The following is a 26,346-nucleotide window of genomic DNA, read 5'->3' as shown; positions in this document are numbered from 1 at the left end:
TATGCGACATCATCAGCAGTGGATTGCAGTGCGCGAGATGTAGTTAGTACAACTAACTATATCGGAGGAATTTCAATGGTTTTAGTGAAATGTCCAGCTAACTATAAAACCCCTAAAACCTATTGTTTTTTCAGTGAATTTCTAAGGTTTTTTAAATGCTAATTCCTAACTATATCAGGCCTGAAACCTATGTTTTTTTCAGTGAATTTCAAAGGATTTTTAAATGCTAATTCCTAACTATATCAGGCCTGAAACCGATGGTTTTTTCAGTGAATATATATATATATATATATATATATATTCACTGAAAAAACCATAGGTTTCAGGGGTGTTATAGTTAGCTGGACTTTTCACTTGTACAAAACCATTGAAATTCCCCCGTTATAGTTAGTTCAGCTAACTATAACTCGCGCGCCCGCAATGCACTGCTGATGACGTCACATATTACATCACTCATGACATGGTCAGTGACATCACTCATGACATCACTGATGACATCTCAAATGACATCACTGATGACATCATCCAGTGAATGTGTGTGTTTCTGAAAATTAAATATGTTTTATATATGTATATCTCAAGGTCGATGGAAGAATAAATGGGTATATAAGTGTCTAAATGGATGATTTGTTTTTGAAAAATTGATTGTGTAACTGACTGATTAAGTGTTTCATAGTGAATACATGGCTTAGTGAGTAATGTTTAAATATGTAAATATCTGTATCAGTCTCTCACTTTGTGTATAAGTGGCTGCATGGGTTGGTGAGTAGCTACATGGGTGTTTATATAGGTTATTAGTTGGTTTTATGAGTATCAGTCTGAGTGTCTGCATGGTTCGGTGGGGGTATTACGTAGTGCATAGGTGCATGAATGAATGACTCACTCTTTGTATGTGTTGAAGACAGCATGTGTGCAGGACTCTATGGGTGGATGAGTGAGTGTATGGGTGTGTTAGTGAGTGAATGACTGTCTCAATAGTGTCTTTATGAGTAACTACATATGTTTTAAACTAGTATATGTGACTATTGGTGTATATAAGCGAGTATATGTGACAGTGAGAGATTGAAAGAGTTCCTATATGAATAAGTATGTGTTTCTATAAGTGATTGTTTAAAAGACTAAGTATGTGTAAGTTTCCGTAGAAGTAAGTGTGGTGGTGTGTGTATAACTGTATATGCAAGTAAATGTATGTTTGATTCTTTATTAGCATGAGTGACTATGTGTGTGAGTACCTCTATGGATGAGTGGCATTGTGTAACAGGATGTATAGGTGTATGAGTACATATGATGAGTGAGTACATGTATGAGTGACTGTATAGGACTGTTGGTGAATGAGTGGATGTGTATGTGGATCTTAGAATTACTGTATAGGTTGTTGTAACTGGTATTGGTATGTCCATTGTTTTTAAAATTTTAATTTCTATTTTTGAATGTGTGTATCAAAGGTTATATTAGGGGAAGAGGAGGTCTGCCACTCTATCACAAGGATGATGTCATCAGTGATGTCATCAGTGATGTCATTTGAGATGTCATCAGTGATGTCATGAGTGATGTCACTGACCATGTCATGAGTGATGTAATATGTGACGTCATCAGCAGTGCATTGCGGGCGCGCGAGTTATAGTTAGCTGAACTAACTATAACGGGGGAATTTCAATGGTTTTGTACAAGTGAAAAGTCCAGCTAACTATAACACCCCTGAAACCTATGGTTTTTTCAGTGAATTTCTGAGGTTTTTTAAATGCTAATTCCTAACTATAACGTGCCTGAAACCTATGGTTTTTTCTGTTAATTTCAAAGGTTTTTTAAATGCTAATTTCTAACTATGCCTACAGAGATAGGACATGTGAAGAAAGAAGAAAAAATGCACAGAAAGAAACAAAAGAAGTGCAGAAAGAAGCAACAGAAGTCCTCAAATACGAAGATAAGTGCAGGAAGAAGGATAACGTGCAGAAAGAACAAAAAGAAGAGCAGAAAGAAGCCTTGTTGCAAAATCATCCTGTACCCTCAACTTTTTCAGACGGATACTGGTGGTAACTGAGTCTGACTAACCAGTCCTAGAGCCAGTGCTATGTTAAAAGACACTTAGAATACAGTGAAAACACCTACATACACTAGGGAACATTATGCGTTGGGGTCCCCCTGTGATTAGCCTTACCTCCTCTATAAGCCCCTAGTATATAATAGGGCATGGGGATTAAAACTTCCTCTTAAAACAGGCCACAGGGCGTTTTTGCACACGTTAACTCAGGCCCCGTCCCCTCCTTTCACCATTGTGTAAACACGCCCTGTGTCCGTTTTTAGTTGGGAGATTAAGTTCATTTGAGTCCTGAGGGTCCCTAGGGTCCAACTAGCCCACTAGGTACCTCCAGTAAGTGCCACAGAGCTGCGTTGCAGAGAGGTGTAAAAAGTGGCACGGCCTGGACCACCTCTCTGCAATGCAGCTCAGTGGCGCTTACTGGAAGCACTTGGTGGGCTAGTTAGCCCCCAGGGGCCCTCAGTATTGAAGGGAAATTATATCCCCAATTTAAAACGTGCCATGGTGCGTGTTTGCACACGTCACCTCAGGCCCCGTCCCCTCCCTTCACCACTGTGTAAACGCGCCCTGTGGCTGTTCTAAGTTGAGAGATTAAGTCCCCTTGAATCCTAAGGGTCCCTAGGGTCACACTAGACCACTAGGTACCTCCAGTAAGCGCCACAGAGCTGCGTTGCAGAGAGGTGTAAAAAGGGGCTTGGCCTCAGAACACCTGTCTGCAGCGCAGCTCCCTGGCGCATACTGGAGATGCCTTTTGGGGGCGCGTTTGCAGAGTGCTGCATGGAGGGGGCATGGCCTCCGGCACGATGCCAGTCTTTTATTTATTTTATTTTTTTAAGAAGGGGGGCTGTGTGGTTCCCCTTCTTATTCTAATTTATTGGCCCTGATGACCCCATCCCCCAGGGCCTGTCTCCTAATTATATTTTTTTGACCCCAATCCCCAGGGCCGGCCACTGTTTTTTATTATTTTTAAAAAATATATATTTATAGACACACCTAGGACATGCTGGACAAACCGTACGTACCTATCACCATGACGATTTGCGTGATATTCATTAAAAGGCGACTATGCATGCAATTAATCCACGTGGAATGTATTTACACCACTATTGAAGCTCTGACATGTCTGATGCTCTACCGTGCCTAATCCCGGTAGACACCCTTGTCGTTTATTTATACAAACATGGGTAGCTATTGACGGGCACGTTTAATACACATGCACACCAAGCCATTCAAAGGGGATTCGACAAAAATTCGACCAAAACTATGCAAGAAACCCCCCTCACAGTTAATAAAACACACATCCACTGCCGGATGTGTAATACTTTTTATTTTACTCTCTGGAAAGGGGACGAACATCACTTGCGAGTCACAGCGCGCTCCTGACAGAGCCCAATGCTGTGTTACACCCACCATTGCCTGCCGAGTGCCACACACCTCTGTATTGTGTTCCACTAGCTAGTGCATATGCTATGACACTCTCTAGCCCATGTGCACTGTAACACCACCCCGTGAAAATGTCATGCCACACTTGTCTTCGCACAGGTTATATTGCCCCATCTAACGTGCCTTCCTCGATGCCTATGTTATAACGCACAGTGCTATGCCATACATATTACAATTTGGGATCCATATCTTTGTCACAGTGCATATGCAACGTTACACTCCCCAGCACATATTTTATATTACAACTTTAGAGACTAGTTAGGTTACACAACACTGCCCTGTGCATATTACACTCCAAGGCGCATATCGCATAGCACGCGCTAGTGCCTGTGCTATCTCGCGCTCTCCAATGAATCTGTCATTGCGCACAATGTATTGCATATTATATTTCACGCCTGGTTCATCTTATATCACACTTTTTGGTGCATAGTTTATACCATACACTATATCTAGTTTTCATTTTCAATCGTGCTCTCAGGACTATGTTCTATATACCACTGTGTTCACCTACCCTTTTCACGGGCATTACATTTTGCGATAGGGGGTGGAGGGTCAGGGGGTGTTTTTGCCAAGTGAGCCCGGAGTCACAGTCACTAACGTCTTCTTCTTCCTGAATAAAAGTGAGATTATGCTGCATACTTGTTCATATTTTAAGTAGTTTGCACAGACAAAATGTTTTAAAAACAATAACGTTTCTAATACCCGCCTTATCTGAACAGTTAGCTTGCTGCCCCATCCCTCTCCTCCCTATCCTCTGTTGTGTGAATCCATGGACTAGCCTCCTCCCTCCTGCCATGCATGGTCTGATGTGCTGCCACTGCCCTCAATTTAGTATGATGTACCAGTCCACTCCTCCTGCCCTCCATTGCCCAATTCTATGCCCCATCATTGACCTCCTGCTTAAACTCTGTGCTTAGCTTGCTGCCCCTATTCTCCTTCCCCCTGCCCTCCGATGTCTTTGTGCATGCCCCTGCTCCATCCTTTTTGCCCACCATGTCCCATGGACCTGCCACTCCTATCTACTCTGAGTGTTCTGTTGAGCTGCCACTCCCCTCCCACCTGCCTAGCATTGTCAGATGACTGTAACCTGTCCCTGCCACCTCCACCCTGCCTGTCCACATGCCATGCCTCTATCCTCTTCCTCCTGTCCTCCATGGTCCATTGTACTGCCACACCCTTCTGCCCTCCCTGGTCTGTTGTGCTGCAACTGCTCCTCCTGCCTGCCCCGTGTGGTCTGTTGTGAGGCCCCTTCCCCTGAACTTTCTTGTCTGTGCACAGGTCCTGACCCTCCCTTCTATCCTCCATCGTCCTTTGTGCATGCCCCTGCACCCTCCTTCTTGCCCATCATAGCCATTGTGCTGCCACTAACCCTCCCACTTGCCATGCATGGTCTTCTGTGCTGCCATGGCCCCTCCCACCTTCCCTGTGTGGTCAGTTAGCTGCCCCTGACCCCCTCCCACCTTCCCTCCATGGTCTGTGTGTATGCCATCACAGTCTCACTGTTGCTCTTCATGTTGTGTCTTGCTTCTAGTGCCCATCCTGCCTGACCTCCATGGCCATCTTGCTGCTCCTGCCCTGCCCCCTTGCCCCCAGCCCTACTCCCTCCCTCCTGGCTTGTCTGTTCCATTGTAATGCCCCTGATCCGTCCCTCCTGCCCTTTATGGTCTGTTATACTGCAGCTTTCTCTCCTGTCTGTCCATTATGGTCAGCTAGCTACCATTGCCTCTTGCCCCTCTGTTCTCTGTTGTCCATGTGCATGGTCCTGTCCCCTCCCTCTTGCTTTCTATGGATTGTTGTGCTGCACTCCCGTCCTGCATGACCTGTGTGGTGTATTGTGCTGCTGCAAACCCTGATGCCTGCCCTGCAGGGTCAGTTTGGTGCACCTCTCCATGTCCCTCCTGTCCTCTGTTATCCAAGTCCATGTCCCTATCCCATTTCCTTCCATGATCCAATGTACCATACTTGCGAACATTTTGAACTTGGTAAGAGGGAGATTTTGAAAAAAAACTGGGGTATTGATTTTCCCCTTTGAGTTACATTGAAAAAGAGGATATTGTAGACAGGAGACAGATCAAATAAAGCCCATTTGAGCTTAAAAACATTGGACGTTTCCTGGCTGAATCGGGTCTGTTGGCATGTATGGTTGTACTACCATTGCCTCTTCCTTCTGCCCACAATGGTCTATTACATTGCCACAGCCTTGAAGGAGGGTAGATTTTGTATCACAGGGGGCCCCTGGCCCGTTCTGTCCACACCTGAAGTATGAGACCCTTGTCCTTGCCCTGCCAGCTGCATTTGTAGGCCGTATTAAATTGACCAGCGGGTCCTGTGTTGCTATATAATTATCCTGAGACATCCTTACCACTCAGCCAGCATAAAACCCCTGTGTAGGCCCTTCTGTTCAATATGTAGGCCTCTTTGTTAAATTGACCATAGCTCTGCAATTTTAGTGTATAGCAGTCTGAAGGCAGGTCTGCGAGGCCTTCTGATCCAAACTAGTAGCCCCCACCCTACCCGAGTGCTCCGTGCTCGGTATCAAAGTTCAACATCCCCCTGAAGCTGTCGACATACAGTAGGCTGCATCCTGGACTGGTACTTGCTTCCTGGGCAGGTTTCCCGCTTTTAAGGAAGTGGCAACCGCAGAGCGTCAAGTTAGGAGAACTGAGGAGATTTTATACATGAATATATTGAATTCCCGTACAATACCCATTATTTTCTGCTTGCTCTATGGAACTTACGATAAGCGATTGGCCTGAGAGACTGACCTTTTCACCCAGTCCATTGTCAGCATTAAGTGGGTAAATGACGAAATGTCTGGTAAAATCTGCAGACGAAGCTTTTGGGTAGCATACGTAGGTAGATGTAGCGTGCAAAGGAGCCCACAAAATGATATAAAAAGGGAGCACCCACAGATATCGACGGACTACCTCGCCGTCTGTATGTAGGTTAACAGGCAGTGCAGGTTTTCCCCAAGAGCTGGGAGCTCTTGTCTTCCTTTGCTTAAAATGTCTTGCTCTGCTTTGCTTGAAGTATCTTATTCTATTTTACCTATATGAAATGTCATGTTCTGTTTAACCATTGTTCTCTTTACTTTTGCATTTAAAAGATTTGTATTGTAATTGCAGGAATGCTTGCTCTAAGAGTAAACGTGAGTGTTCCTAGGTAACATTTTCCTTGGTGTAACTTGTTTCTCATGATGCATTTATAGATGTGTTTTCTCTCTCTCTCTGTCAGTACATTAATTGAGATACAGAGAATATTATGACAGCTGTATGATTATCTGGATTCTGTATTTTGTACTTTATGTCTCTATTCTGCGGTTTCTTTGAAGTTGCATCTTCTCATTAAACTGCCATTGTATTCTGCCTCCAATTCCATGTCTCATATGTCTGTTTTCTTCATTTTTGGAGCAAGCGTTCCTAGGCACCCCGGCTCAAATTAAGGTGCCCCTTTTGTCCCTGACTCACTCTCCTGCTCAGTTCTGTGGTGGCTCCTGGGGATCTGGGGACCGCCCCTAGCTTCCTTGACCCGTAATAGATCTTCCCTCCAACAGCCTCTCTTGCAAGTCCTGTATTGTTGGTTTGTTGCCCCTGCCCCCCTTTCCACTGCCCTCCATAGTCTGTTGTGCTTCCACGGCCCTTCCTGCCTGCTCAGTGTGGTTAAATTGTTGCCTTTGCACCCTCCTACCTGCCTTCAATTTTCAGAGTCCGTGCCCCTGGCCTCTGCCTCTCAACAGTATCCTAATGAACAACTAGATTGCTAACATTCTATATTTATTACAAAAGTGTGGAACGCCTGACATCATCTTGATGTAATCAAAACTGTAATACCTAGAGCATTTCCTTTAGAAATTACATATATGAGAGGGTCTTATTGGCATCAAAATTATGGTTAGTGCTCTAAAAGACTAAAATAAGGACATATTTTCTGAGTTTTCAAATAGCGACAAAGCACTTTTAAATTATTTGTTATCTTTATGTTTTTTTATCCAGTTGACCACTTGATTAAATGTTGCACTTAGGGGAGAGGATGTGGTGTTACTTCCAGAACTGCAGACTTTGCAACTGGGGAACCAGGTTGAAGTTTCTGCTTCAGCTCGACATTCTGTGATTCTGGTCAAATCACTTAGTCTCCCCATGTCTACAACCAAAATGAATTTGTTCTTGTGTGATGTAACCAATGCTCATGTAAAGCACTCCAATACCTGACAAGTCTGCACTATATTACACTGCAAAAACACAAAATAATAAGTGTTTTGCACACTTCTGTCATTGGGCTATATTTGGGCTACATCTGGGTGATTTTGGGCTACATTTGGGCTCTTTTGTCTCCGGTGGCCATCTTGGGAGATTTATTTGTTATGAAGTTTCCTAATTTCCTCATGTACTGCAGTCTCCTCAGTAGGAAATGCTTTCAGTTTTTTACTTTGATTCCATCATGAAGGTATTCAGATATGTCACACATTTGCCATAAATTCTGAATGTTAGCACTCTAGTTGCTCATTAGATCACTGTAGTAAAGCTACTGCTCACCAGGGAAAACTGCTGCTGGTATTGAAAGTGCATGTTTCAGTCTGCATGTCAGAATTTTTTAATGAAATAGAAGAGGATTTGAGAAGTCACTCAAAATGTGCCCTAATTTTTCTTTCTGCAGCACTAATCATACTTTTTATGGAAAAATGAACCCCCTCATTTTGTTCCTTTTTAAATTAAATGTTTTAAGAGTTACCACTTTAATCCAAGCAAGATGGCTTAAGGTGTGCCATACGTTTATCATAAGTAGGACTGTTAGCGCTCTAGTAGTTCTTTGGAACACTCTGGGAAGCTGCAGTAGAACACAAAGGAATCAACTGACAGTCTCTGCCCTTGTTGGATGTACATGCTTTACTGAGAATGTCAGACTTCATTCTCACATGACTGAGAAAGATAATGTGAATTTACAGAAAATAAGCTCTCAGTTTAGCCTATAGATCACCTTCCAAACCTCTGTGGTAAAAGCATGAGAAAATATTTTTCTCTCAATCATGATATCCCAGCAGAAGGCTTTTTCACATGGTGAAATCACCTTAGAACATACCACAATTCCTAAAATGAGTATGGTACCATCAACAAATGATTTATAATGTAACTAAAGTCTTAAAACCTTCTATTAACTGCAATGCTTTTTAATGAGGTGCTATCATGTATATTGGTCCCAAGATGGCTGCCAACACTTCTTGGATGAAGTGCTGACAGCCAATCAGATCTCAGGATGAGATGTGTGGTTAGGCTCCGCCCACATATATATATGCTTTTAAATGCTATTTTCTCAGGAAATACTGAACAGATTTACACCAGACCTGCAAAAGGCACTTCCTTGACCTTATGGCTACCTCTCTGCCAAATTTCAAGTAATTCTGTTCAGCCGTTCGGGCTGTAGCTGTGTCTAAAGGTCCTATGGAAAAATGCATGGGGAAAACGCGTTTTGGGACCCCCCTTTTTTCTCGGCCCCTGCTTGACGAATCCCCCCAAGACTTTCAGGGTAGGAGCGGAGCGTAGCGCCCCACCTATTTTGAAAATTTCGCGAGGATTCGTCGACCGGCGCCAAAGTTATTCCAAATAGAATGTTGCGGATTTCTGAAATTACTGAATTGCTTATTGACCAGAGTGCGCAGCAATCTTTGAAATTGTGGCTGAAATTAATTCGCGAGTTCCGCCCTCGCGGCTGGAGCACCCGCTGTGCTGAGAGCAGGATAATTGACGGAGTACGTGGAACATTTATATATATATATATATATATATATATATATATATATATATATATATATATATATGATATGTATATATTACCTACTGGCGGTCGCCAGTAGGTAGTTATAGTTAGGACCCTGTTTCCATAGGAAATCCGCAACATTCTATTTGGAATAACTTTGGCGCCGGTCGACGAATCCTCGCGAAATTTTCAAAATAGGTGGGGCGCTACGCTCCGTTCCTACCCTGAAAGTCTCGGGGGGATTCGTCAAGCGGGGGCTGAGAAAAAAGGGGGGTCCCAAAACGCGTTTTTCCCATGCATTTTTCCATAGGACCTTTAGACACAGCTACAGCCCGAACGGCTGAACAGAGTTACTTAAAATTTGGCAGAGAGGTAGTCCTCAGGTCAAGGAAGTGCCTTTTGTAGGTCTGGTGTAAATCTGTTCAGTAGTTCCTGAGAAAATAGCATTTAAATCAATATATATCTGTGGCAGCTTACGGTGCGCTTACCGTGCGCTTACGGTAAGCTTACCGTACGCGTACGGTGACGTGCGCGAGCGCGATTCTGATTGGCTGTTAGATCTTAGTAAACATTCGAATCGGTCGAAACCAGGAAGCGGCGGCCGCCATTTTCTCTCTCGCACTCTGAGGGGGGAGGAAAAACAAAGGCAAAAATCATGTAAAGGGGCAGTTTAGACAGCTCCTAACCACCTAGCCTTGATGAAGGTGTCCCCAAAGAACCCCCAAGGGCAAAAAATCAATAATTTTTATTTTAGGAAAATCGCCGATTACGCTTACCGTACGCGTACGGTAAAAATTTTTTAAAAAAAAAAAATTAACCATAATTTCCCCACCCCGTGTGCTAATGGTGCCTGAAGGGCCCCATTTGTACATGGCATATAACCACAATGAAAATGTAAATGTTTAAAAAAAAAAAATTAACCATACTCTCCCCACCCCGTGTGCAAATGGCGCCCGAAGGGCACCATTTGTGCATTGCATATATAAGCAATGAAAATGTAAAAGTTTACCTTGCACAACGAAGCGCATAATATGCCCTCCATGTGCGCACGGTGCGCGAAGCGCATCGTGCGTACATGGCCCATCCAGCGTAACGTGGGCACGCGGTGCGCGTAGCGCACCGCTTGCCCACAGTGCGTGCACGGCACTAACTGCGTAAAGTGGGGCGCGGTGCGCTATGCGCACCGCGTGCTCACTGTGCGCGCACGGGGCGCGAAGCGCACCGTGCGCGCACGGAACGAACTGCGTTAAGTGGACGCGCACGCCACGAATGGCGTAAAGTAACTTAGCATTTAAAAAACCGTACAAATTCACTGAAAAAACCATAGGTTTCACACACGTTATAGTTAGGAATTAGCATTTAAAAAACCTTGCAAATTCACTGAAAAAACCATAGGTTTCACACATGTTATAGTTAGCTGGACATTTTACTGATAAAAAACCTATGAAATTCCCCCGTTATAGTTAGTGCAGGCAACTATAACTCACGCAACCGCAATCCTCTGCTGATGACATATGTGTCTTTATGAAAAAAAAATATTTGTAATATATGTATAGCTAAAATTTAATGCAAGAAGACATGGGCAAATAAGTGTCTAAATACAGTATTAGCATCAGCAGAGGATTGCGGTTGCGTGAGTTATAGTTGCCTGCACTAACTATAACGGGGGAATTTCATAGGTTTTTTATCAGTAAAATGTCCAGCTAACTATAACATGTGTGAAACCTATGGTTTTTTCAGTGAAGCCAGCCTGCAAAGGGTGGCCTATCTGTTGGTTATGGTTACACAATCAATGAAAGCAAAGTACCCTATGCAGTAGCGGTTGGTGGTGGGAGTGCTTGCGGGCGGTGACATGGGGAGGGGCAGGGTGGGTGGCAATGGCAAGTAAACTATGTATAACGGCCAAATACAGGTAATCAACATAAAAATAAATAAAATGATTTTCATTGTGCGCACTGCACCGCCGAATGTGATGCAGTGCGTGCAACGAATTTTTAAATTATTTTTGTATGTATTGTTTAATTACCTGTGATTGTCCGTAATCCATAGTTTACTACCCCCACCCTGCACCTTACCACGTCACCTCCTGGCAGCACTCCCACCACCGACCGCTACTGACCTGATGTCACTCGTATTACCATCTATAATATAAATATAAGCAATGATCATTGGATCAGATAAATAATCAGCCTTTTTGTAGTACCCAGGGCAGGGTGTAAGTGAAATTGATCATTTGCCCTCATGTAACACACAGAGTATGGCCAGTGCCACCGGCCGTAAGGCGTAATACAAAATTATAAGTTTCCCCACCTGCAGACAGTAGTAGTAAATAAAACTAACGTGAGTCTGCATCATGTGACTCATATCTGTTTCTCTTGGGTGCAAGCTTAGCTGACTGAGCTGGCATGCCGGGCCGGCTACAACAAGGTTATGTAATTGAGCTAAACTAGAGATAAGAACAACACGACTGGTGTACCGGTGTACATAGTACGAGTATAATGTCGGAAACTCCACAAATGTTAGAGTCCAAGGAAGTAGGAGTATAGATACTTACCACCAAATCACAAATGTTATGGACTGTGCTTGCTAGTGATACTGTGACACTATGAGTTGAATGATTTTAGTGTCTGTTTTGCTAAGAGTATTGGCTACAACATGTTCTTTTTCTTTCTTGATATAGATACTCCTTCCACATCCACACCAAAACCATCTAGGAAGGAGTTGGCCGCCAGGGCCCGGCGCCATAAACTGGAGGCCATTTGCGAAGAATATCGCTGGCTGGTGGCTCAGGCGGAGGAGGAGGAGGCGGCTGCAGCTGCAGCCTCCTCCAATGCCCCGGGCCCCAGTCAGGCCCTGCCGCCAGTTTTACGGCGCCGTGGTCCGGCAGCCGCCTGCCACCGAGCCTCCATCTCAACCACTGCTGCCCCCCACCCTGCATGTAACTGCAGGGCATTTCGCCGCCAGCTGCTCCGCCGGATGGCCCGCTTGGAGGAGAACCTAGAGGAGAGGGTAAAAATCCTGGTGGATAAACACCTGAAGGCCCGCCGACTATAGAGGACCTTGTCGTTTGCCCCTTTTTTAATTCCTTTTGTTGGTGGGTGGGTTTTTGGGTGTTGGGGATTCACTTTTGGACATTGAGACTTGAACTTTCGTTGTGGACATTGGTTGGGGTTAGGGAGGGGGTGGGTTAGGTCAGAGTGGGATAGTTTATTTTTGTTAGGGTCTATTAAATTTTATATTATTTACTTAAACATACAATGTTAATGTTTTTACGGTGGGTTACTGTTTTCCGCCATCAATCTAAGTTACATGGTTTGTTACTTTGTTTCCTTGCTGCTGCATGCCCGCAGCCAGTGTTTGATTTAAAAGATCTGCCGATTTTGTAACACACAAACCGATAGATGCAGTACCCCTCACTGAGTTATTATTAATTGTCATAATAGTACTGTCAGTCTCTCCTCCTAGTCCATTATACCTCCCACCAAACGTATCTTACCTGTGATTGATGATGATGAAGTTCGGCACACTGATGGCTGCATGGTTGGTTTCCCAAATGAACGGAGAATATGCCATTATTGTGGTGGTAGTAGTAGACACTGGCAATAGCATTTGAAAAAAGAAAGAGAAAGTCACTTGACTGAGAGACTGTGGGAGGAGTAGTAGAACAAAGTAAACTACAGCATGGGTGGGCAAGCAGAAGAAGATCCTTGCCCTGCCTTAGTTGAAATTCAATTAGGGTTGCTTTCACCACATCTGCCCCAGCAAGCGTGTGATCAATTGTTGGTGTACATTTAATGTAGTCACATCACACCTCAATATAAATCACACAGCCTGGGGGAAGAGGGTTAGGGATTGATGAATGGATGGAAGTGTGGTTTTGGGAAAGGTTTGAGAAAGAAAAACAGACAGTATACATGGACACAACAAAAGTAAAACACAATCTTGTAAGACGACCATGATCCATTATCAAAGAAATCAAAGTATAAAGTGAGAAAAAGGAAATGCATGCATGCTGAGGAAGAGAACTTGATGGTTAATGATAATGAGTTGTACTTACTAACTACTACTACACAATTAGACAGTACAGGGCAGAAATTATTAATATGAAATTTGCCTTGCCTGTCTGCTGCCCTCAGAGCTCAGACCGAACCAAATTACATGCTGTACCGGGTTTACTTTTATTTTTCAAGCTAGCAAAGGAAATTAAAAAATAGTTGGAGGGATCAATTACCAAACAAACCACAACACACAGTCGTAATGATTGAAGAGAAAAAAGGAATCAAATAAATGTAAAGACGAATGATGAATGATACTAAAGTTACTGTATTATCCTGGTCCAAATGTGGAGTTGCATCATTCTCGTCATTCCTCTTGGCCCTGCCTTCCATGGACACTCCACACATCAATCTTGGGTACCACTGCCTGCCTGATGCGGATTGGTAAGGTAAGTGTGAGTTGTTTCTCCCACTATAGCACAGGTTAAAGGCCGGCCTGTAAGTGTAGATGGAAAAACAAAAGGGGTATTGAAAAATAACTGAATTAAAAAAAATAAACTCAATTACAGTGGCGTGCAAGAAGAGAAGACAAGACTCTTGAGAGAACACTTTCAGACTGAGGCAGCTTGGATAGGATACATAGTGTCTACTCTACAGCATTAAGCTACAACAACAACGGGACAGGACTCAGGAGCCAGCACAGGCACAGAACAGGACGACCACGGCACAGGCCAGGCACCCTACCCCATACCTTACATTTTGACCGAGCCAGACAATTGGCATATGCACTGCAGCAACCTAGCATTTTCCAAATGAAGTGACTAAATCAATGCGCCACTGTCCCTCATACTACTACACTCTACTCCAGTCCACACCACTACACTGACATGTAGCCTAGGTCTGCTGTGGTTCTTGTTGAAACTGTTTACCTTTTAAGGCAGTCCATGAAACGCAGTTATTCCATTAATTATCTCCGATCCAACTGACTGACTGTGTGCAAAGATAGTATGCTCAGCAGCATCATGATGACCGTGTGGTACGTGTTCTCCAACACCAACTCAGTCTGTAGTGACTGATTAAGTTTATAATATATTCCATATTACAAAATTGCAACGGATATTGGGCGGCACCTGCAGTGGTAGGAGTACAATGTGGTTATTAAACAACAAGGAAACATTGACTGTCACCTGACCTGAGTCACTTTTCCTTTGTCGATAAACTAGTATAGTACGACTTCATGCACATTCATTCGTAGTCAGCAAGCATCCAATGCAATGCATGCCATCATTCACAATAATCACTCATTACCTGTCTTGCTGTTCTCTTTGGCTGTCAGATCTGATGCCTGCCTAGCCTTCTGACAGTCAGTGATGAGTTTCTTTCGGCTTGGAAACAAAACGGAATATAGCTGGAGTCACGTTTCACTTCTTATGGAGGGACTGTTAGAGGCAACACGTATTGTACTATTCTCCGTCTCCATTCAATGTCTGGCTTGCTTGAAATGTATTTAGGGAGAGTAAGGAAGATGGAGCAGGACCCTGAGGAGTGGAGTGGACAATTATGCACAGACGTGCAACTCCAATAGGGAAATAAAAAGAGGAGACTGTTGATGGATTTGTTGTGATTAGATTTTGAACCAGAAAAACAGATACACAGTCACACACAAATAAAGGAAGGGAGAACAATTTGAAAGCCTAGTTGTCAGGGAAGAGGAGCTCGTCCTCAAACTCTGGTGGTTCGGACAGAAGTACGTCATGTAAGAGCCCACTACTTATGTCATCGAAGTCGCTCTCCTCTTCCTGCTGTGATTCACGTATTTTGTACTCCGGTGGTATAAAGTGTTGATTCATTTTGATCATGGTTAACCTCTCCACGCTTGTGGGCGAGAGACTGGTCCTTTTTACAGTAACAACGGCCCCAGCAGCACTGAAAACACGCTCTGAAGAGACACTTACAACAGGGCAAGCCACATACTTTATCGCCAGCCTGCTGAGCACTGGCCATTGGCTTCTTTTCCCATACCAATACACCAATGGGCTTTGCTCCATGAAGACCTCTGTTGTGTCATCTAAATAGGCCTGAACCATCCGCTCAATGTTCAGGGGTGCTCCGATTTGCTTGGCCTCTTTTGCCTTTGCATCTGTCATGGACGTACAAAACCCTTTCCGTAGAAACCAATCACCTGCCGTTTTTTTAAATGTGGCTGATGATCTTGTTGGTGCTGTTGATGTTATTGCTGGCAGTTTTGTTGACTGCTGGGAGGCAAACGCACTGCTCTCGGCCTCTGAAGTAGAACTTGACTCTGGGTGCCCTGCAGTACTTTTTCTGCCCTGGGGTGGCGGGCCTCTAATTAAGATCCGTTCGTTTTCAAAGTCAGAGGCTTCCTCAGCTATCAAAGTTTTGTACTTGGCAACATCCACTTCTGAAAAAGGAATTACTTCATTACTGCTCAACAATATTTTGTAACGTGGATCCAAAATTGAGGCAGTAATGTAATGTCGATGTGACACAATGTTATTTTGAATCCTTGTATTGTCAGATAAGCGAGCGGCTAAGGTGTCTGCCAAATAATATGCGTCTACTTTGTCATCCACACCTGCGTACATTTCTGACACCTCCTTCAGCTCTTGCTCTAGCATGTCCACCAATGGGATAGCTTGGCCCATAGAACAGTCCTCCCTGCTGACTTTACGTGTGAAGACCTCAAAAGGAAGTAGCATCTCTGTCAGGCATTTAACGAGGTCCCATTGGGCCATCTCAACGGTCATGCTTTTCACAGTAGGATCTCCTAACCTTTTCATGACATAAGCATTGAGTGGTATGTACTGCTCAAACAGACGCTCAAGCATGTAATAAGTTGAGTTCCAACGTGTTGGCACCTCCTGGATGAGTGCTTTGACTGGCATTTTATGCTCACGTTGAATGACCCTCAGCTGCTTCCGGGCTTTAAAAGAATGGTTGAAATGTGTGCATATTCTTCTGCAGGTGGTCAGTAAGCTGCTGACTTTGCTTTCATTTTCGGAAAGTCTTGAACAACAATGTTAATGCAGTGTGCCAAACACAGGACCCTGAAATAGCCACCATCATTCATGGCCCTAACTACATTACTGCCATTGTCCGTGGCAACAAAACCAATGGTAAGACCTCTTGGTCGCAGCCACTCAAATACCTTGCTGTTAAACTCATCCAAAATGTTTGCAGCAGTATGAGATTTCTCCATAGCAAACATGGCTATAGTTGCATGTTTGCGGGTGTCTTAAAAATCTCAGCGGTGTCAACAACACCGTCAGATATCTTATCTTTAACACCCGAAAAAGAGAACACAGTGTGCAGTGATGCACATGTAATCAGTGGCTTGGCAACTGGTCCACATGTCTGTTGTCAGGTGGATACTCTGAACAGCACTCTGTTTTAAGGCTTTTCCAAGCAATTCCAGCGCGTCGTGATGTAGTGCTGGAACAGCAACTCTTGCGAAATAGTAGCGGCTGGGAACCTTCCATTTTGGGCAGATGGTGGTCACAGATTCTAGAAAACCCACCCCTTCAACAAAAGAAAAAGGGAGAAGGTCCATTGCTAACATTTTAGCCAGCTTCGCATTGTACAAACATGCTATTGGGTGGTTGCGTTCGTACTGCCCCTCCAGCCTAGTAAACATGCTAAGAATGGTAGGCTGCGTGGTATTCCTTCCTGTACTCAACGTCGCACTTTTTTTGAAAGCAGTACTCCTTGGTGTCTCAGGGTGACTCTTACTCTTGTGCCACTGAGATGTGGCTGAGGATGTGGGCGTTACCACTGCAGTGCTGGGGACAGGGCTACTTTGTGTACCACTATCACAGAGAATGTCTCCCTCTTTTTCCTGTTCCACCGTGAGTGGACTTTCTACTCGTTTATCCCCAACAGCAATGGTTCCAGTTTTTATGCGACTAAGGTGCTCCTCCCACTGGATTGCGTGGTGTTTTTTCAGATGGGTCATTTGGCCTCCGATACCATAGTTTGCACCAAGCTTACCACGACTAACAGAGGTATGACAAATGGAGCATATAGCAATGTTCTCCTCCTTTCCGCTAACCATAAAGAAGTCCCACACTGGGGAGCTTAACTTTTGTCTCCTGCTGGAGGTGCCACTTCCAATGCCGGATGAACTGGAGGGTGTGTGTTGAATTTGACTCTGTGCAGTACCACTACCTATTTCTGCTGAGGTGGTGCTTGTGCTGGATGTAGGACGCTGCCGGCCCTTTGCTAATGTAAATATGGAAGCTGGAGGTCGTGTTGGTGTTACCTGTGTTGGAGGTATGCGTGCTACATCCCTCGCAGCCATTTTGGATAGTGTAAAAATGTTGGTCTCCATCTCCTCAGGCCCGGGAGTGATGTTCGTGATGACTGGCTCATCATCATCATCATCATCCTGCTCTTCTACATCAACCTCCATCAGTGTTAGGCTTTCTGGAACCTTCCTTTTCCCATGCCTGCTCTTGTGACGTGTTTCCCTCTCAGACTGTTTGTGGCTTCCAAGTGGCATCTAGATCATCAGAAGGGGGGCTTGGTGAAGAACTTGATGTACTAACCCTTCTTTTCCTTGCTGGGGATTTGGAAGACAATGGAACTTCTGAAGGAGTGGCTTCCTCTTCTTCCTCTGCATGAGGCTCAATTTCCTGAACTGCCCCTACTTCGGGAGGAACTACAGCTACTATTGCGGGCGGTGGTTGCGGCTGTTGACCACTTATCTGTATTCCCTCCTGCATTGATTGTGTACTACTTTGAGATAGCGATAAGTTTAGTTCAGACTCAGCATCACTGCTTTCCACCATAAGGCTGACTACCTCATCCACACTCATCTGCTTGGGCCTGGGTTGGTGGGTTGGGCCCACTGATGCGGAGGTGCTGCCCCCAGCTTGGCCCCCGGACACCGCTGCTGCAGGCGTCATTTTTGGTGTCCCAAAAAAGGTTTTGGGAGGCACACCAGACTTAAGTGACACTTCCTTTCTCTTCTGTTCCTTCTTCTCCATGGCAACTTTCTTGGTACCGGAGGACCTGCTACCTGCTTTCTTTGGGGGCATCTTCTTCAGATGTCAAAACAGCACTCAGTTGCACAAGTTGCAGAGATGCCTGATCAGGTCACTCACACGTCACGCCGTGTATAGCAGCAGGACGTCGGTCTGGCACCACAACGGTCGATGATGATGACACACCTCTTCCGTCTTTTGTGCACCTAAAAGCAAAAAAGCCAGAAGAACATCAGTCAAAAGATCAATAATATAATATATAACTTCTTAGTGTCTGGTGGGTGGTCACAATTATTAAATTTTATGAAGTCAGTGAACAACAACAGTATAGCCATTTATGAGACTGACAAGGCCAGGGCTCCTGGTGTACTTGTACTGTGTACACTCAGGAAGAAGAATAGCAAAGAACAAAAACATAAATGTAGTGTAGCCTGTTTGCCCTAAATAAAAATTTGTATATCTTATGGGATGGATGCAGCATCAGGGAGCAACAACAACGAACATATACACATAAAAACTAAAGGCATTTATTCAAAACACCCAAAAAGTGAAATATACCCCCGAAAAAAAGTAAAGCCCACATTTTACAATTCAATCCAAAGCCATACATGATGTTGAAATTTAACGCACAACACAAAAACAGTTGTTTAACTTCCATGCACCCGTGATGATTGATGAGTAGTACCCCTGGGCCTACTGTACGACTAGGCCACAAGCTTGGAGGCCTATGGAAAAAGCACAGTGGCTGGTACCACAAAATGGCCGCCACCACATGGCCAGGCCACTCACAAAAACAAGAAAAGGTCAGGAATACAAGACAGACAATGCAGGCCTATTTCAAAAGCACAATGCCTGCCTCCACAAAATGGCCGCCACACATGCTCAGGCCACCCACAACAATAATAACAAAAAAAGTGATTACAAAAGACAGGAACAGGAAGTTGTAGTCTCTGTGGAACTTGCTTCCTCTCCTAAATATTTAAAAAAAAAAAAAAGTGACACCGTCCTCCAAAACTACAGCAGAATGACAACCTGAGGAGTTTTTTTAGCAAAATGCACAAAATCAGCGTTTTCGAGAAGGATTTATGTTGCTCGCGAGATATTGTTTGCCAGATTGCAAATGCTGCGTGTTCGGGATCGCAAACTGTACAAAAAGGCTTTATCGCGTGCGCGAACACGCATATTGAGAGCGCGAAAATGACAAAAACTGTAAGTCCGCGTTGTCACACAGTGCAGAGTTACCAAAAGTACGCGAGCTGAATCCCTAGGGTTACCTACTGGCTGAAAAGCCCTATTTATTTAACATACACCCAAAAACTGCTACTCCACCCCAAAAAACACCTTTTTCAGTTCAATCTAAAGCCATCCATGGTGTAAAAAAAATTCAACAGACAACACAAACTGTAAATTTAAATAATGCACCAAAGATTTGAGGATGACTACCTCTGGGCCTACTGGCAGAGTAGGCCACAAGCTTGGAACAGAATGGCAAAAGCAAGCACTCTGCTTGGATGGCTCCACAAAATGGCCGCTACACACCCACAACAACAAGAAATGGAATACAGACAATGTAAGCCTATGGCAAAAGCACAATGCCTGCCTTCACAAAATGGCCGCCACACACATGGCCAGGACACAACAAAGAAAAGAAATGCAGGCCTTTATGGAAAAAGAAGCGCACACTACTAAACTACCACCACAAAATTGCCACAAGCCACATGGCCACTCACAGTCACAACAGGCCATGGAAAACAATGAACTGAAGCAGGCCTATATATGACTGGACAAAGGAGGCCTGCTGAACAACACAGCTGTAATACAAAAATGAAAATCCACAGGGCTACGAAAGGATTGGAAAGAAGTTGCACATCAAGCACACACATCCAACAAAGGTATTTCACACACACACACACACAAACAGTGAAAAACACCACAGCCACATTTAGCATTTCAATCCTATGCCATCCATGCCCTACATGATGTTGAAATTCAACAGACACCACGAAACATGGACCCATGGGTACCCTACTGGCAGAAATTGCAGAGAAAAACAACTAAGCCCCTATTGAAAGTACAGGCCACCCACAACAATAATTTTTAAAAACAATGAAAATCCCAGAAAAATGTAGGTACAAACAAGCCCCAATGAAACAAACACACCAATTCTCCAACTTACGTGTAGTAAATTAAATCTCAAATCAAAAAGTCCTCAAATAAATCCAATCCAATGGTATGATGCAGCAGACAGACACAAAAAGTGATCCTTCCAGCTCCAAATCCAAATGAAAGTGAACAGCACATGGACAAAGCACTGGGAGGAGCCTGCTGGACAGGAACAGGAAGTTGGAGACTCAGGGACACTTCCTTCCTCTTGAAAAAAGAGTAAAAAAATTAAAGGACTCCTCACACAAAAGACTACAGCAAAATCACAATCTGAGGAGTTTTCCTCAGCAAAATGATCATTTTAGAGAAGGTTTTATAAAGCTCGAGAGATATTCTTCGCCAGATTGTAATTTTTGCATGTTCTGGATCGCGATCTTACCAAGACAGCCGCCGAAAGTCAGCTCGCGTGCCCGAATTACGTGTTCGCACATTCTTGCGGGTTTGGGCAGCCATATTGCAAATCTCGTGGCGCACGCGAACGGACAGAAAAGCAAGTTGGCGATCGCAGAATCACGGTAAGACGTTACAGCGCGCACGAGAATGAATATTGAGCATGTGAGGAAGCAAAACTACTATGCTACGCGCTAGATTGCTAGATTGCATAGCAATCTGCAACTTCGCGTTCTACGTGAATCGCGAAGTTGCCTAAACTTTGCAAGCTCCGCGAACGGAGCGTAGTTCAACGCCCAGGCTTAGTAATTATGTGGTATGGTAGTCTGTGTTATGGAGTGGTAACCTCAGGTTTAATCTTCCTCGTTTCCATAGAAGCTCAACTATGAACTGAGTGAGACAAAAAAAGAAGGAAACACTGAGGAGCACTTGTGGACCTAGTCAGAGGTATAAGCAGGGCCACTGGAATTATGCGACTGTTTGGCTGCACCGATTTACGCACAATCATACATTTTCTGCATTAGCCACATAATTAATCGTCTGCTCCCTGATCTGCAGATTTGAACAAAAAAAGCCTTGTTTCTAGCTCAAACGTTATCAAAAATGCAGCGACAAATGTTACAGCGTGGTGGAATGCCCTTTGCAAACCTAGAATGGTCACCTGTTACTTATTGCTAAATGTGGGTGTTAAATTTGTACTAATGGTGTGCAAGCCACTCTTGCTTCCTTCTGCGCCTCTCTTGCCTCTTTCTGCATTTCTTTTGCTTCTTTTGGCACATTTCTTTCTTTTTCTGCCCTTTTCTTGTCTCTTTCTGCACCTCTCTTCCCTATTTCTGCACGTCTGTAGCCTCTTTCTGCACCTCATTTGCTTCTTTCTGTGCCCCTCTTGCCTCTTTCTGCACCCTTCTTCCCCCTTTACGCACCTCTCTTGCCTTTTTCTGTACCCCGTTACGTCTTTCTGCACCCTTTTTGCCTCTTTCTGCACCTCTATTCCTTCTTTCTGCACTTCTTTTGTTTCTTTCTGCACCTGTCTTGCTTCTTTCTGCACCCCTCTTACCTCTCTTTCCACCCCTCTTCCCACTTTCTGCACTTCTGTTGCACCTTTCTGCACTAATCTTGCTTCTTTCTGCACCTCACTTGCCTCTTTCTGCACATCTATTGCCTCTTTCTGCAGTTCTTTTGCCTCCTTCTGTACTTCACTTGCCTCTTTCTGTAACTCTCTTGCCTCTTTCTTCACCTCTCTTGCCTCTTTCTGCACCTCACTTGCTTCTTTCTGCACCCCTTTTGCCTGTTTCTGCACCCCTCTTCCCTCTTTGTGCAACTCTCTTGCCTCTTTCTATACCTCTCTTCCCTCTTTCTGTCTTTCTGCACCACTCTTGCCTCTTTCTGTATCTCTGTTCCTTCTTTCTTCACCTGTCTTATCACTTTCTGTACCCTTTGTGCCTCTTTCAGCACCTCTGTTGCTTCTGAGGTTCTCTTCCTCTTTCTGCACCCCTCCTGCCCCTTTCTGTACCGATCTTGCCTCTTTCTGCACCTCTACTACTCCTTTCTGCACCCCTCTTGCCTCTTTTTCCACCTCTGTTGGTTCTTTCTGCACCTCGTTTGCTTCGTTCTGCACTTCACTTGCCTCTTTCTGTACACCTCTTGTCACTTTCCGCACCTCTGTTGGTTCTTCTTGCACCTCTGTTCCAGATTTCTGCACCCCTCTTGCCTTTTTCTGCACCCCTCTTCCCTCTTACTGCACCTCTCTTGCCTTAGTCTGCCCACCTGTTCCCTCTTTTTGCACCCCTTTTGCCTGTTTCTACAACTCTCTTGCCTCTTTCTGCAGTTCTCTTGCCTCCCTCTGCACCTCACTTGCTTCATTTTGCACCTCTTATAAATTTCTGCACCCCTCTTGCCTTTCTGCACCCCTATTACCTGTTTCTGCACCTCTCTTGCCTCTGTCTGCACCTCTGTTCCTTCTTTCTGTACCCCTTTTGCCTGTTTCTGCAACTCTCTTGTCTCCTTCCGCACCTGTTGCTTTTTTCTGCACTCCTCTTGCCTCTTCTGCATCCTTGATGCTTCATTCTGCACTTTCCATGCTTCTTTCTGCATCTGTCTTGCTTCTTTCTACACCCCTGTTGTCTCTTATGTACCTCTTTTGCCTGTTTCAGCAACTCACTTGCCTCTTCTGCAGTTCTATTGCCTCCTTCTGCACCTCTGTTGCTTCTTTCTGCACCCCTGTTGCTTCATTCTGCACTTTCCATGCTTCATTCTGCACCCCTGTTGTCTCTTTCTGCACTCGTCTGCCTTCTTTCTATACCTTTCTTGCCTGTTTCTGCACCTCTCTTCCCTCTTTCTGCACTTTTCTTGCTTCTTTCTGCTCCCCTCCTGCCTCTTTCTGAACCTCTCTCACCTCTTTCTGTACCTCTCTTGCCTCTTTCTACACTTCACTTGCTTCTTTCTGTACCTCTCTTGCCTCTTTCCACACCTCTGTTGCCTCTTTCTGCACTTCTCTTGCCTCTTTCTGCACCTCTGCGTTAGAGGTAGTTTTAATACCCCTGTCCTATTATGTACTAGGGCCTTACAGGGGAGGTCATGCCAATCACAGGGGTACCCCAACCCATAGTGTACCCTAGTGTATGTAGGTGTTTTCACTGTATTCTAAGTGTCTTTCAGCATAGCACTGGCTCTGGGCCTGATTAGTCAGTTACCACCAGTACCAGTCAGCAAAATGTTGGGGACACAGGATGACTTTGCAACATGGCCTCTTTCTGCACCTCTTTTGGTTCTTTCTGCATATCTCTTGCTTCTTTCTGCACCTTTCTTTGTCTTTCTGGACTTCTGTTGCCTTTTTTTGCATTTATCTTGCTTCTTTCTGCACCTTTCTTCCTCTTTCTGCACATGTCCTACCTCTGTAGGCATAGTTAGAAATTAGCATTTAAAAAAAACCTTTCAAATTCACTGAAAAAACATAGGTTTCAGGGACGTTATAGTTAGAACTTAGCATTTAAAAATTCATAGAAATTCACTGAAAAACCACAGGTTTCAGGGACGTTACAGTTAGTTGGACATTTCACTCGTACAAAACCAGAGAAATTCAGCCGTTGTAGTTAGTTGAGCTAAGTATAACTCGCGTCCCTGCAATGCACTGCTGATGACATCACATATTACATCACTCATGACATGGTCAGTGACAAGTCCAATAAGTCTCAAATTTATAAATAAATTAATTAAATAAAACCAGTAGGGCTGGGAACGGTAATGGTACAATGTAAAATTCCACAGATTTACTAACCAGAATGCCCAATCAAATCCAAGCCATAAAAACCACAACAGCAAATGGATACACGGGACTGACCCACAACCGGCAAAGCATGAAAAGCACGCTATCCAAAGTCTAAAGGTGGTTAATCAAAAGCTCACTCTCTTTCCATATTTGTTGCTCAATAAAGAGTCTGTAAACTCGCTGATAAGACTGTGGCAACAAACGTGTGTACAGTAGGGTATTGCATTGGATTATTATTTGATAACAGCCAATATCACCAGTGGTTGAATACAATTGACACATTCATCTAATGATATAAAATCCCAAGCAAATTAATTTGAATACAGGCCCGGCACCACGTACATCTGTATTGATCTACGAGCGATGTACCACTAGTTAATGATTAGCCTTCTTCAAAATCCAGAAAGTGAAAACTTGTTTTGTTTCTGGTCATCAACGTTTCCAAAATGTTAATTATGTCTAATATGGAAAAAATGCCAAATGTATGATTGTAACAACTGACTCATAACAAATCCTCTTGTTAAGCAGTAGTGACTGAGTTCTGTGGTCCCTGGGGACATAAAATGAGAGACTTAAAGTGTCATACATGAACTTGGACACTAACTCAACGCCCACAAACATAGTGAACAGGTCAGTGCAGCATTCCCCAATTCAGGACAGCTACAGATGCCTCCAAGTTTAATTTGAGATGGACCACACCCAGGTTAAACACTTGGCCACAGTGATTGTGGATGTTGCTTTCATGTGTGTGTCTAACAGTCTGTCACTCAGGACAAGATGTACATAAAACTGGTTGCAAAAACCAGTCTCAATTTTCAAACTAGTATTTTTGTGACCAGTGTGCTATTCTGCTAACCGACTGAGCTAATGAGCTGGTTTGCAAAATACTGATTCATTGTGTGTCACCGTTCGTTCAACCGCACAAATATTAATGAATATTAATGAGGTAGATTGCAAATTGTGACCCACTAGGAATCGCAGCCATTTCAGGGATGGTGGCCCCTTGAGACCTGCAGACCAGCACGTCTGTGAATTCTGATTCGGTACTTGGAAGGGATGCCTTAAACACGCTCTAACAAATCGCAATTTGGGTTTCATACATAATAAAAAAACTTGTTGTGGTCACAAACGCCACGATTTTGCAATTTCGACTGTTTGCGAATACAAAAGGCTTCATGAATCTAGCTCTCAGTGCTTTACATGTGCTGTTCTCTTCTAGTGATCATTAAATATAATAGGCTTGCCCTCTGTCTCTCAGAACCTGGGTATACAATGTTATGAGTTACAATGTGTTCTGTTGAGTATCACAATCCTCATGCAAAAGAATTGTATATGATGTTGCACTGTCAACATTCATGTCAAGGACCTTACACTAGCGTTGTGTGTGTTGTGTGTAAAGCTAAACATAGAAGGAGGACGCCTCAAGGCGACTCTCCTTCACAATGTGTATTTCACAGGAACAAATCCTCCAGATCTGGCTAGAGTTACCAAAGAATCCAAACATATCCAACATCAATATGATGCTAATGTAAGGTATTTTTTGCTTTACAGTCTGTCCTCTCTTCTTCTGTTCAGTCCTGAGAAAGACCCGCTGTGATGCTTAGTCATTAACGCATACACATAGGATCGAAACATCACCAGCATTGCATAATGCTTTCTGTCAACTATGCTAAGAAAACTTAGAAAACTATAAACAGACATTTATGTATTTCTATTATTGTTCATTATGATTCATATGTGTCTTTTTTAAATTATTGTTGTGTTTGTATTGTGTTTCTCTTTTCACTATGGTTCAAAATGTCATTGATTTAATATTTTTGGGCAGCTGTATATGAAATAACATATATATATCAAAAAAGAAACAAAGATCTATGTGACACAGTATTTGATATATGATTTTGAATATACCAAATCATTATGGTTTTTTGTGTTGTGTTGTGTTGTGTTGTATTGTATTGTAATTGCATTTGTATAGCATTTACTACCCCTAACGAGGCGTCGAAGAGCTTTTTTCGGCGCGTAGCACGCTACTCCGGGACCCATAGAGGATTGGTGTTGAATTAGTATAGTGAAACATGCAAGTCAATTTTAAGTGGTGGAAAGGCTAGTCAGTTATTGGGATTCGGAAGGATAGCACAAGGATAGAAGAGGAAAAATGGTTTGTATTCATATACCGCTTGTTACTCCTGATAGGGTGTTGAAGCACTCTACTCCGGAAACCCATAACGGATTAGTGGTGAATTAGTATGGTGAAATATGAAAGTAATTTGAGTGGTGGATATTAGTCAGTTATTT

At 43.8% G+C, this 26,346-nt stretch overlaps 1 protein-coding gene across 2 annotated transcripts in view; it reads right to left on the bottom strand.

The window, feature by feature from the left end:
• LOC146857521 (uncharacterized) overlaps positions 1-26,346 on the bottom strand; it is a 178,165-nt gene that overhangs the window by 103,194 nt on the left and 48,625 nt on the right. Inside the window, exon 2 of one of the 2 annotated variants that reach the window (XM_085648064.1) lies at positions 12,729-12,828. The exons of the other annotated variant lie outside the window; for it this stretch is intronic. Coding sequence (XP_085504190.1) covers positions 12,729-12,828 — 100 coding nt within the window. The remainder of the gene's footprint in view (positions 1-12,728; positions 12,829-26,346) is intronic. 2 annotated transcript variants of the gene reach the window in all.

Source organism: Triturus cristatus, chromosome 3_2 (genome assembly GCF_964204655.1).
Source record: "Triturus cristatus chromosome 3_2, aTriCri1.1, whole genome shotgun sequence".
Classification (NCBI taxonomy): domain Eukaryota; kingdom Metazoa; phylum Chordata; class Amphibia; order Caudata; family Salamandridae; genus Triturus; species Triturus cristatus.
The sequence above is the reverse complement of the archived record's forward strand: the minus strand, read 5'-3'. Positions and strand labels throughout refer to the sequence as shown.